The sequence below is a fragment of the Juglans regia genome, chromosome 8 (assembly GCF_001411555.2).
Source record: "Juglans regia cultivar Chandler chromosome 8, Walnut 2.0, whole genome shotgun sequence".
Lineage (NCBI taxonomy): Eukaryota > Viridiplantae > Streptophyta > Magnoliopsida > Fagales > Juglandaceae > Juglans > Juglans regia.
Window position 1 is genome coordinate 1,801,644 of NC_049908.1, and position 13,461 is coordinate 1,815,104.

At 35.8% G+C, this 13,461-nt stretch overlaps 2 protein-coding genes across 3 annotated transcripts; one reads left to right on the plus strand and one right to left on the minus strand.

The window, feature by feature from the left end:
- Window positions 1–4,097: 4,097 nt before the first annotated feature.
- On the minus strand, window positions 4,098–5,583 carry LOC109003325 (transcription repressor MYB5-like). 2 transcript variants are annotated; one of them, XM_018981417.2, is made up of 3 exons: window positions 5,363–5,583; window positions 5,114–5,243; window positions 4,098–4,919 (listed from the first exon to the last, which is right to left on the minus strand). In XM_018981417.2, the coding sequence occupies exons 1-3, from the start codon at window positions 5,496–5,498 to the stop codon at window positions 4,229–4,231; spliced, it is 957 nt and encodes a 318-aa protein (XP_018836962.2). In that variant the 5' UTR covers window positions 5,499–5,583; the 3' UTR covers window positions 4,098–4,228. The 2 variants fall into 2 exon arrangements, with proteins under 2 accessions (XP_018836962.2, XP_035549394.1); XM_035693501.1 differs by having other exon boundaries at window positions 4,098–4,931.
- A 3,993-nt stretch (window positions 5,584–9,576) lies between these two features.
- Window positions 9,577–9,861, plus strand: LOC108982226 (uncharacterized mitochondrial protein AtMg00810-like). Its single transcript, XM_018953533.1, has one exon. It carries the CDS (start codon window positions 9,577–9,579, stop codon window positions 9,859–9,861), a length of 285 nt encoding a protein of 94 aa, XP_018809078.1.
- The last annotated feature ends 3,600 nt before the right edge of the window (window positions 9,862–13,461 follow it).

Below are 13,461 nucleotides of genomic sequence, written 5' to 3' on the forward strand. Positions count from 1 at the left end.
TTGATCAAATATAGAAAACCACAATTGATTCACCAAATATAGAAAGTGAATGGCTAATCCAATGTGGAGATTGAATTTAAATAGAATAGACAAATGTAAAAAAGTGTGATATTGACTAAATTTTAAAGATGCATTTAGCTAAACCAATAAGAATGCTCTTAGTTCAGCGGAAGGCATGCAAACTCCGCTGCTCATGGGCGAGCAAAAACTCTATTTATACAATCAGGTCAAGTCAGCATGTCAAGTGGGAGGTAAACTCTGCTGTTCATGGGCTACCAAAATCTGCTTTTCATTTTCACGAAGACAAGTTGGTTGTCGATGAAATACCAGATTGTATTCTTTCTATTGTTTTGAAAGAAATTATGTAAATTTTCCATTTAAGCGCAATAAAACTATATTTTCCTAAAAAAAAAAGGCTCCCTCTGTGCTTTCTAAAATATTACTACAAAACACCAATTAATTTGACCGTCTTCCCTAAAAAATAAAAGAGAAATTAAAAAAATTACGAAAGGAGAGGGAGAGAATTATGTTCACCCACTTCTTGCCGTTAGAAGGAGTGCATGGCATGCACATGACACGTCTTTAAATGTCACCGACTCTCCATTATCTAGCCTATCCTAATTTGATTTCGAGTTATTCTTCAAGGAAGTCTTACATCATATATTTCTACTTAATTAATATATAATTTGTTATTTTTATCATTCTATTTAACCATACATATATTTAAACATGACAAAAAATGTTTGCAGTTCCAGTTTAGAATTACATCTAAAACCCTTTCTACCTGAAACCCTTTTCCCTTTCGAAACTGAAACCATTTCCCCCTTCGTTTGATAAAGGATTACTCAAATTACATCTACTGTCAAATTACAGTAGTAAGATATATTCTTGTGGTGAGTTATTAACAAAGGATTAATTCTTAAGCAATAGAGAATGCACTACAAGAAAACTAATCAATTGTGGCTAAATATTTCTTACGAAAATGATTATTTTCTATCAAAATAAGTTTATTTTGATTGTAAATAATCATTCTCGTCACATATAATCTGTTACAAATGATCATTTTTCTTGTAGTGAGGTTAGCAAGGTTCCGAATTAGTTATGCATTTCACTTCTTAATTTTATTTAAGAACAGTTTTCTTATTTTATATGAAATCCCTTTTCATCTCCCTCGCTAGGATGCTACTGCTAAGATTCTTGAACGCATTCATTGCAAACCGGAAAAAAACAAGTTTTTTTTTATATGAAATCTCTTTTCATCTCCCCAGAACACTCTCAATGAATTAGGTAAAATCAAACCTCACTTTTAGTTAATATGAGATTAATTTGATTTTGACTATATCATCTTAAATTTTTATATTAGATTATTTATTTTTATTATATAATAATAAAATAATATGAGATAAATTTAACTTAAGTTATTTCATTCACATTAAATCTCCATATTGAATTATTTATTTATTCATTATATAATAATAAAATAATATTAATTTTAAAAAATATTTAATTATTATTAATTTATTTAATTTTATCATATTTTACCATTCTACCTATTATATATTAATCAGTAGTCACATTCTAATTTATTTAAAGATGAGATTCAATTAAAAGCAACGGCAAATTCAACTTGCAGATAATATTACATAAATATTCGGCATACCATATACAAGAAAAACTACTTAAAGATGAGATTCAATTAAAAGCAACGGCAAATGGAAATAATAAAATAAAGATTTGGTGGTACCACAGTATACATCGAATTTGGTTTTGGTTTTAGTTTTAGAGTTATTGTAGCTAAAATTACTGTGGCTACACTTTGCCTAATCTAATATGAACAGTTTTGTTGTCTTAATAGCTAAAAAGTAAATTTTTTTTTTATATTAAAAAATGTTTTGCGACCTGAATTTGAATCTTGAATTTGTGTTCCGGATGAGTTTTTTTATATTTTTATTTAGTGATTAAAAAAGTAATTTTAATGATACTATAAATTTTTTATTTTTTAAAAAAATTTACAATGATTAAAAAAATACATAAAAAAAAATAAAAAATTTATTTTTGCGTTTTCGGAGAATTCTCGGACTACATCCTTCGGCAGATGTAGCTGTACTCTTCAAACGCATTGATCGCAAACCGGAAAAAAAAAAAAAAAAAAATTTCTTATTTTATATGAAATCCCTTTCCAAACAAGTATCATTCAGATCTAGAAAAAAACAAGTTGACCCCAAGAAACTAGAAGGTGTCACTTTTCATGTCTGTTCACATCTACATATAATATAACTGAATTGTCGGAAGGTAGTGGAGGCCGACACGACTTCAACTATCTTCATCTAAAATTAAAAATTCTCATCTTACTTTTTAAATCTATCATTTTATAAATTTATCATATTTACGTATCACACATAATATTTATTTTATTTTTATTTTTTAAAATCTGTTTTAGTTTTATTTTTTTTTAACTAATTGAATTTTTCTCTTATTATTAATACACTACATATTTGATAAAAAAATAATAAAAATAAATATAATGTATAGTATATAAAGATGATAAATATAATTTTTCTTATAAAAATACTCAATTCGTGCGTGGGCAGTTTTCGAATGGAGACAGTACTTAGACAAATATTTTAAGCATTAAAATAAGATGATAAAATTAATAAATTACATATTAATTATATGAAAGTGTGTATTACAAGACTTTTATTTAAAATCTCTCGAATTGAGCTGTTCTGTGTATGCGACCACATTGCCCGGTTATAAGTGAATGATGCCAAAAAAAAAAAAATTATGTCTAAACTATTTCAGTACCAATTTGATCTATTTTTATTTTTTTCTCACAACGGAAATTCATCGTACTGACAACTACATCCGCCAAGAGAAATTAATTGATGTTGTATTTCTGTACAACTTGTCACGGAAACAAAAAAATAAAAATAAAAACAAAGAAAAATAAATTAGCTAAACAAGGAAAGACTTCCCAAAATATTACAGATTAAGCTGTGTTTGGGCAATTCTTTCACTACTATTTAATATTTTTTTAATATATTTTATTATTATTTACTAATATTTAATATTTTATCATTACTTTCTCATTTTTTTTTTATTATTTATAAATCATCTGAAATTACCTCACAACCAAAACATATATAGCATAAGAGGTGTGCCCAACTTTATTAGCTATTAGTATTGGATGTTTTTCTTTAAGAACACCAGTATTATTGATATCCAAATGTGATTACTTGTGTATTTTTTTTAATAGCTAAAAAAGTGATTATTAATAAATTTTTATTTTTATTTTTTTAATGGGTAAAGATATTGTTTAAAAGATAAATGAAGAAAAAAAGAAAAAAAATCCATTTGCACTGATGTACATATTTAGGAAGCAATCCTATAGCATTGTCCTAAAGATAAAAGGAAAAGGAAAAATGCTGATTGATCCCATGTAACATTTTGTATCTTTTTTATATATTTTTAAATATTAAAAAAAGGTGAAATGTGCTAGATATCGATCAGATGCATCGGTATCTATAGCATTATCAAAAGGATTTAAAGATGTTTTGGAAATGTTCTTGAAATTTATGCTTAATGATGGAAGGATCTGTTGTCCACTGTCTCAATCCTATTTTTAGATTCTCAGTACTATTGTAGCATTGTTGATTGTTACGGGAGAAGGATTATGTGGAGGTTTTGCAGGTAATGTTCAGATCAAGAAGGGGGGTGAATTAGGTAAGTGAAAAGGGAAAGGTTACTAGAAGGGGCTATAGAGAGGGGATCTCTGGCACCGTTTAGATAGTAAAAGTATTTCATCTCATTACATTTTATCATTATAATTTTTTTAAATTTTCATACAAAATATAATAAATAACTCAACTTTTTCAAATCTCAAAATAATAATAATATTAAAAAATAATATTCTAATAATATTAATTTATTCAATTTTAATTTCAATTCATCACATCATAACTTACTATCCAAACGGTACTTTACTCACATGGAGAGAGATCAGCCGGGCTTGCAAATCACTTTTTCCATCCTATCTTATCAAAACAATCAAATTATTTTGTAAATTTACAAGAAGTTGCGCAAATCTAGCACCTTTAAATGTCCAACATAATTATTTAGGGCGAGTCCGCTATTAATTAAGCAGATGGGATGATATCTTAGACATGGACTGATACAAAGGTTGAATTTAGCATGCAAAAACTCAAAATTTAGGTGTAACCAACTTTAGCTAGTCGGAAAACAAAATGTCTATATCATCCCCAAGCTGCCAACCATCATTTGAATCTAGAAACAACGGCTGGAATAAATCTGCAGAAGAAACCATATTATAATTATTATTAGGTTGGTCGCCTTCAGCAGTACTGCTACTACTACCAAAGCCGCCATTAATTGTTCCCGTAATTTCTTGCGATAGTGGAGGATTAAGAAGAGTGCCGCCGCTGTCGCCTTCGATCGTGTTTTTCAGCTCGTTTATATTAACGTCACTGAGCTTCGCGAAATCGGAATCAAGCACGTTGAAAAACTCCTCCGAACTAAAGTCCATAATGAAGTTTGTCGGCGTGTTTTCTATTTCCCCGGACGTTGATGACAGCGGCCCGGCTCTTGATTTTGATGGTTCTAGCTTGGGTTTGGTTAAGCCGGCGCCAGAGAAAGGTCCTGTTAATGCCGCGTTCTTCATGTGATCTGGATTTAATTGAATGACGTCTTCCTTCCCTTGCTGCAGCTGCGGACCGACACCACAGGACAGCGCCGCCCCACCCTGAAGATCAACCCTAATGTCTGGCTTTTTGCCAGTAATCTCAACAGACCTTGTTGATGGGAACTGATGATCTCTGGCCTTTTTGGCTATATAGGAATTCCAGTAATTCTTGATTTCATTATCCGTTCTTCCTGGTAGCCTCCCTGCAATCAGAGACCATCTGCAAATATTGCTTAATAATTCTGGGTCAGTACTAGTACTATTGGATTGATATAAATATGGGAAATTAATGATATTCCCACGGAAGAAATATCACCGATGAGTGCAGCAGTGCCCTATAAATATTTATCAGAAATATAATTCTGATTATAATTAGGAAGTATAATCTATTAAGGACAAAAGTAGTAGTAGTACCTGTTGCCTAAGAGCTTGTGCAGCCTAATGATTAGTTCTTCTTCATCTCCTGAAATGTTCCCTCTCTTTATGCCTGGTCTAAGGTAATTCATCCAACGAAGTCTGCAACTCTTTCCACATCTCTTGAGCCCTAGTGCACCAGAAATCCATCAAAAGTACACATGCATATATAATATGTCAGTGGGTTTATCCTTGGAACTTGAAATAACCCATGCATGGAATTTTAGGATCGATCTTCTCAATCAGTACCTGTTTGTTTGGCAAGGTTACTCCATTTTCCTTCTCCATGGGTTTTGACATAATCTACGAGGATTTCGTCTTCCAGAGCAGACCATGCTCCTTTGGTTAATCCGTCCTCTGAACTGATTCGAGGAATTCTGCCCATCTCAAGACCACTGTGTTTTTTTCCTTGTACGTGGTGTTTCTTGTTGTGACACAAAACAGTAATCCTAGTTGGGGGAGGGTTCTGATCTTTTTATCTTTTTTTTTACCAAATGTTTGGGAAGGTGTCTGATCTTTATAGACGGGTGTGTCCTTTTTCTTCTTTACTGTTTGAGTTTGCTACTTGCTGCTTACATCTCACTATAAGTAAAATGATAACACGAATTATATGCGACGAGAATGATTATATTAAAATAGACTCATTTTGATAAAAATAATCATTTTTATAAGAAATAATTGACCATAACTAAGCATTTTTCTAGAATGACTATATTTATATTTATTTTAATTTTAATTTTTTTTATTCTTTTTAAACTAGTTGAATTATTTTACTCATCATTTATATACTACATATTTAACAAAGAAAATAATTTAAAAAGTCATATATACTGCAGAGATGATGAGTAAAATTTTTCCTTTTGTTTATTATTGGGTAAGAGCATCTTCATTGGCCTGGCCAAAATTGAAGGATGGCTAAAGTTTAAATAATCTGTGTCAAAAAGACTTCACATTAGATTGGGCATCTCTAAAATAATTTAGATTTCTGCTACAGTGGTTAGACGAAGATGGAGAACCACAATTGATTCTCCAAACATTAAAGAAAAATATTATAGACACAAAGGGATTTCTCAAATGAATCTCACACACTGGTAGTGTGCCACGTCTTCCGTTTTTTTTTTTTTCTTTCTCCCTCTCCCCCATTCCCACCCCATGCCATCTCCTCGTGGCCGTTCCCCGTGCTGGCCATGGTGATCGGGGACTACCTCATGGTGGATAGAAGACACCGGCAGTCCAAGCGACACCATCGGCGTAGAGCGTCGATAAGGAGGTTATCGAGAGAGGGAGATACTTTACCGAGAGAGAGAGAGAGAGAGAGAGAGAGAGAGAGAGAGAGAGAGAGAGAGAGAGAGAGAAGGGCTCTGGTGGTTGGGGGAGAAGCTTATGCCAACAAGGAGCTGGGTGCGGTGGTACAGTTGGGCTACAACGGCGATGCTGGCAACGGCGAGAGGGAGAAGCCGTGTGAGAGGGACTCGATTTCGGTAGGAGGAGAGGGAGAGGGATTGCACTGTGGGGGGCTGGGTCCGGTCGGGAGGTCACCGATGAGGGGGAACGGCCACTGATGGTGGCCAACGAGCGGAGGCGGCAGCACTGCTATGGCTGGGAGACCGAGTTGGTGAGAAGAGAGGAGAGAGAAGGAAATAGAGGAAATGAGGGGCTAGGAAAAATGAACACGTGGCACACTTGTAATGTGTCACATCAATATGTGTGAGATCCCTTTGTGTCTCTAGTAACCCTCAACATTAAAATACTAATCTCTCATTCCAGCCACTTGTAGATGTTATGTAGGTGCAGATTTTTTATTGACATTGAAATGAGTATGTTGCTAGATATTTGGTTAGTGAATAAGAAATTTAAATAGAATTTTAGATAAGTTTAATATTAATTTTTGGTTAATAGCATTAAATGACTTTTGAAAATATAATTTTTTTAATATTAATTTAATTAGAATATAATTATTATTAATATTAATTTAACCGTATTATTTATTAGTTAGAGTATATATGGTGGTTCGATGAATTTCCGCCTTTAATAAGCATTTATGATGAGATACTATTTTGATGAACAATGATGTGGTATATACTCCATCGATGACTTTCTCATATTACTGTTGTTGAAAGAAATCGTACGTTGATCACGTTACTATGTTTGAAAAGACTATCCTAATTTGATATTATGGCTGTCACACATCTGTCCTTCCTAAATGATTTATTATTATTATTCTCCCAAGCGAACGTTTCAACGAACTACGGAAACTTGAAAGTTTGTTAGACTACTGGTAAAAACAAAATAAAAGGAAAAAGAAATCACCAAACTTTTTGTACAAAGCTAACTTTAAACGAGCTAGAGCTAGAGCTAGAGCTAGACATTTGAAAGTTTGTTTAAACTCCGGAGGGAGATAATAAAACAACGGTTTTGTTAGGTACTTGTTTTGAAGAGATTCAATTCATGTACTGTGGAGACACTAGAGATCATTCCTTTTGTATTTATATCACGTTTTCTTCACTCAAAACCGAGTCATTTTGGAAGTAAGTTCTTGGGGGAGTAAATCGGAGTTCAAAAGGGTTCACTTCTCTAAAAAAATTCTGTTCCATATTTATTTTTTGTGATAAAGGAGGCCTGGTTATGCTGCTTGCTTATATTAGTGGATCAGATTTGGGTGAGTCACATATATGTTTCTCGTTTGAGGAATATGGGCCCATCGACCCAACAATTACTTTAACTTCTCATGCCCAACCCAACATAATGGGCTGGGCCATGGAGACTGACGCTCCGTTTTAGAATTAGAATTTTAAGGCTTTCAGATGTGAACAGTGAACACGCGTTGGGCCTATTTTTTTAACATCTACAGTAGCTATCGATGATTTTCAATTTCTTTTTTTAAATTCTATAGAGATGTCGGCGGTTAAAAACCGGAGCCCTTGAGTTGTTCGGCTGCTTCTGCCTTCGTTTAGGCTGCATTTGTTGAGTTCAATTTTTTTTTTTTTTTTATGAATAGTAATTAATTGAGATGAGAGAGTGAATTTTATTAGATTTATTTAAAATGAATTTAAATGTATTTAGATGTATTTATAAAAACTTGAAAAATGTTATAAGTCACACGTGTAAAAAAATGTTGAATTGAAAAAAATTGTAGATCTCACGTATAAAGAATTTTTGAGTTGAAATGAATTTAATAATTTAAGAATTGCGTATTTAGATGTTAGGCTTAGTTTAAAATTAGACTAAACTGAATTGAACTCAAATGAGTTTAACTACCAAACGGGGGCTTTGACTTTAGATTTTTCGGATCAATACTTCGGGTAAATGTTATTTATCACAATTTTTACCATTATTTTTCAACGTAACATCAAATAAATAAATAAAATTATTTCTCATTATTTACTTGTTTGATGTATGAATATTGAGAAAATAATAAATAAAAATTTTCATTTTTTATCTATCGTTCTCCCGAATAATTATAGCATCTCTATCACCAAAAAATGCATGATCCATTAGAAGAAAACCCAAAAAATTTACAACATTAATTTAAGAAAATAGCAATAATAAAGTTTTCGGTTGCAATTATATAAGAGTCTTTGCTCAATTAAAAAGCATCCAACTATATATCTATCTACACACTCTTTAGACCAAATATAAGAAACATAAAACAGCAAAGGACACTCATTATGTATGGCCCTAACTCCTAACACCAAACCCTAGCAATCCTCAAAGAGTATCAACCACATTGAGTTGACTTGTAGTGAAACTCGTCGATGGTGGAGTATATCAAACCCTCCTCTTCAAGAGACCTAATAGATTCCCTGGAATAGAAGAGTAGGAAATAACATATTCATCAGGGGAAAAACTTGTGAAATTGTTGAAGATATAGAGACGGGGTGAGAGATTGATTACATGATCTTCTCCACAGGAAATTTTAGCTGCCGTGAAAGTTCATCCCTATGTACTCCCTTTTCCTGTCCACTGCATAATGCATTCATGAACAGATCCAAAAACAAAAAAAACCTCATTAGTGAGATGCATATTGCACTAGCCATTAGTAAAATGAGGCAAAAGTAACCAAACAGAAATATGATTTGAAAAATAATCTGGCATAATTTAACGACTCACATGCTTGCTGCAGGCTGCTGCTGCAAATAGTCAATGACCAATTGATCACAGCTCTTGACCCCATCAATATTGCTGGATTGACCAGAGAACTACAGAAGATAGAACTAGAATGTTATCCCAAACATGACGTGAACGAGGATACCTAAGAAAGAGAAATTCCATTCACATCATACTTGACTAGATGGGGCTGTCTGATATCCACTTGATGCACTCTTCACTGAAGGACTGAGAGATGTATCCACTGGCTACGTCTGGGTTGGGGTAACTACTTGCAGCTTTGGCCAAAACACAATGCACACATCATCAATATACAAATTAAAATATATAGACATCATGAGTCTATGCTAAAGACAATGAATGAACCTCAAATTTATCTTTTGGTCTATGTTGATGACATAGTCATCACTTCATCCAAGCAATCTGCAATTGATACTCTTATTCACGGCTTGGGACTTGCTTCTCCAGTTAAAGACCTTGGTTTTCTTTCATTTTTCCTTGGCTTAGAAGTTGATTACACAGATGGTGGTGTATTGCAGTCAAAACCAATGTTGTCTCCAATGGAAGCTTCTCTCAAATTGTCTAAGTTTGATTCTCCTGCCTTTGCCACTGAGACTGGTGCCCCTGTTGCCAAGACTTAGAGATTTTATTTATTTCTTTGTAATCTTTTTTTTTTTAACACATGTGGCCGCATTTTGCCGCCCAGCGGATTGTATATATATACATATTGTCTAGTGCACATATCTTGTTCGCCATATCTCATATTTGCTTCTTCTTTTTGGTGGTCGGCCTGAGTAACCATGGTGAAGGGGTCCACAGATCACTTACCCACCCCGCTGGCCGGCCATGCTGCACTTGCTTATCCTCTATGGATAGTCGTTCTCGAAATGCGGTCATCGTCGTAATTGTCATTTGAGCAGCCATGCTTTTGAAGTTTCTCGGCCCACCCCGCTGGCGTCTGACTTAACCTTCTTGACCCCGCTAGCTGCTTAATCTTTGGTTCATATATCTAATATAGGCTTCCTTCATTTTTGTTCCACTCTATTCTCGACTCTAGGTTCTGAAAGCGGTCGCGGATTGTTAGGTTGACTTGCCTTGTTGACTATTAAGCTCCCTCAGGCCAGGTAAAGGCTAGAGACCCAGCGGGCTTTGAGTAGTGGGAATAAATCCCTTAAAGTTACCCAGCTAATTTTTTTCGAACTAGTCCGAGAAGAATTCTTCTTATTTTCTCTAGCGTTATGCCCTGCCTGGTCGCACGCCGGGGGTCCGTTCGCATTTTGCATACGTGGCAACACCATGTCGATTACACTTTCGTATTAAAGGGTGCCCCTTCGATTTCTGCATTATGGCTCCATTTTTCATGGTCATTAATTCTCCTTATTAGATATGTTCTGCAACGATTGCGATAATCAAGTGATTCTAGTTCTCTGGGGAAGACGCATGGTGATACGTAGAGTTATGGCGCCTCGGGAGGGCAAGCGCCAATCCTGACTATATAAGGACCCTCCTCTACGCTAGGAAAACCATCATACTCACTGTCTTTTTTATTTTATCATGTGACACTTGCTCTGCTGCTTGAGTTCTTTGTTCCTTTGTTTTCCTTCGCTTTTCTTCCGAAGTTACTTTGCATTTTCTTATATCCTTCATGGCTCCAACGAAATCTTTACACCATAGTGGACGACGGGTCCTCTAATGGCTCTCAGGCCGCTGCTGGCTGTGGTGGTATGAGCGCTAAAGGGTGGAACTGTCAATCCTTTGTTGTTGGGGTCCTGGACCCTTTGTTCTCGTTCTTGCCTTTTTGTTTATTGTGCCTCACTCGTTCTCGCCCTTTTTCATAGGGCTTGGCCTTGGTTGGGACATTCACCTTCCTCTCAGCGCGCTCTACTTCCTTCTTTCGTGGTTCCATCAACGCTCGAAGAGTGTCTTTCGTGTTGATAAAGTTGTTAGCCTAGTCCATGAATTCTCGCAATGTCGAGGGAGTCCGTCTGGCTAGCTCTGCCGTAAATTGGGCAGACTCCTCCCAAGAGTGCTGCCAATGCTATTTTCACGTCTTCGTCATCGGTGGTCATATGCTCTCTATTGAACCTGGCTAAGTAGGACTTCAAGCTTTCATCCTTTGTCTGTTTGATGGTGAGGAGGTATGTAGCCGGACGCCGCCTCCTCCGATTGGACATGAACTAGGTTAGGAACAGCCTGGCTAGCTCGCCGAAGCTGTCCACAGATCCAGGTGCCAGTGACCCGAACCATACGTAGGCCAACCCCTTCAGGATCAATTGGAATGTTCTGTAAGCTATTTTCCTTGGGAAGCCATGTAGCGTCATGTGAGCCCTAAAGGTTTCCAGGTGCTCGATGGGGTCCCTTCCTCCATCATACATCTCCATAGTAGGGATTGTAAAACTTTGGTGGCAAAGGAACCGCCATTACTTCTTCAATATAGGGCAAGCCCATGCTCGTGAGCAAATGGTCTATCGTTGACTACGTACCCACTTTCCTTACTATTTCCTCAAATTTCCCCTTAAGGCAGCGAAGCTCGTCCTTCGTGTTATTCTGCTCAACCTAGCTTCCATGGCGTCTCCCATATCTCTCCTGAGTTGTTCGAAACGGGTTGTCGCAGGCATGAGAATGACATGCAAGATTTATTACTATCCCACATACGGCACCACTCTTAATGTCGTGTTTCACACATCTTTGGGCCAAGCTCCGACAACTTAGGTATTCGAAAACTAGCCCTGCACAAGGTAGAAAAAGTTTGACTTTGAGAGGGCGGCATCGGGGCTAGGTAACCTTCGATGCCAAAGTTAATAAATATTTTTGGAGTATAGTAAATAAGTAAAAGAGACTAGAAATCAGAGAGATATTCTCGTACCTGTGATCTACTATTTATACCACAGACCTGGGGAGTAGATAATGTCTGCTATCATGACGTCTGGGTTCCCAGTACTTTCCTTGTGTCAGAATCTTTAAATGCGGTGTGGCTCTGCTACGGCATCATTAATGTGACATGCCTCTGCGACAGCGTTATTAATGTGGCGCGTTGCCCGGGTGGTGGAGCCATTAATGTGGCGTGGCTATTCGATTTCCTTCTCTCAAACTGTCTTCCTCCTGGTTCGTTCATGTTTTCTCTGTCAGTAGATCGATAGCTCTCCATACATCACGTCTACTGTGTGGGCGGGCATTTGAGGATTGGACACTACTCGAGAGATTCTCAGATCGACGAGTCTCATCCCCTGCGGCACCATCCCTCCTACAGGTCATGTACAGAGGAGTTTCCTCTTGGGTTGGGTTAATGGCTTTTTTGTCTTGGGCTGGGCTTGATAGGGTCTTTTGGGCTTCGTGGGGAAAATCACCATACATATATCATCCCAAGAGAGGGCTTCTATTTGTGATACGAGGAGACCAATGTCTTGAGGGGCTTGTTTCATGGTTAATTGTTGCGAGAACAAGATTATGTGGGGTTTTGCAAGTAATGTTCAGATCAAGAAGAGGGATGGATTAGGTAACTGAAAAGGAAAAGGTTACTAGAAGGGATTACAGAGGGGGAAGAGATTCTGTTTGGATAATAAAAGTGTTTCATCTTATCTTATTATTACAATTTTATTAAATTTTCACACGAAATGTAATAAATAATTCAACTTTTTTAAATCTCAAAATAATAATAATATTAAAAAATAATATTTTAATAATATTTTATTCAATTTTTACCTTAATTCATCTCATCCCAACTCACTGTACAATTGACAACTTACACATATGGAGAGAGCTGCGCTTGCAAATAACTTTTTCCATCCTATCTAATCAAAACAATATATAATAAGAAGTTGCGCAAATCTAGCACCTTTAAATGCCAAACATAATTATTTAGGGCAAGTACGCTATTAGCATGCAAAAACTCAAAATTTTGGTGTAAGCAACTTTAGCCAGTCGGAGAACAAAATGTCTATATCATCCCCAAGCTGCCAGCCATCATTTGAATCTAGAAACAATGTCTGGAATAAATCTGCAGCAGAAACCATATTATAATTATTATTAGGTTGGTCGCCTTCAGCAGTACTGCTACTACTACCAAAGTCGCCATTAATTGTTCCCGTAATTTCTTGCGATAGTGGAGGATTAAGAAGAGTGCCGCCGCTATTGCCTTCGATCGCATTTTTCAGCTCGTTTATATTAACGTCACTGAGCTTCGCAAAATCGGAATCAAGCACGTTGAAAAACTCCTCCGAACTAAAGTCCATAATGAAGTT

Bases quoted from the DNA above. Each gene is read 5' to 3' on its own strand.
- LOC109003325 (XM_035693501.1), bottom strand. From the start codon at position 5,498: ATGGGCAGAATTCCTCGAATCAGTTCAGAGGACGGATTAACCAAAGGA. The intron at 5,244-5,362 runs GTACTGATTGAG...CTGGTGCACTAG, and splicing joins TAACCTTGCCAAACAAACAG to GGCTCAAGAGATGTGGAAAG. The intron at 4,932-5,113 runs GTACTACTACTA...AGAATTATTAAG, and splicing joins CACAAGCTCTTAGGCAACAG to CAATATTTGCAGATGGTCTC.
- LOC108982226 (XM_018953533.1), top strand. From the start codon at position 9,577: ATGAATGAACCTCAAATTTATCTTTTGGTCTATGTTGATGACATAGTC.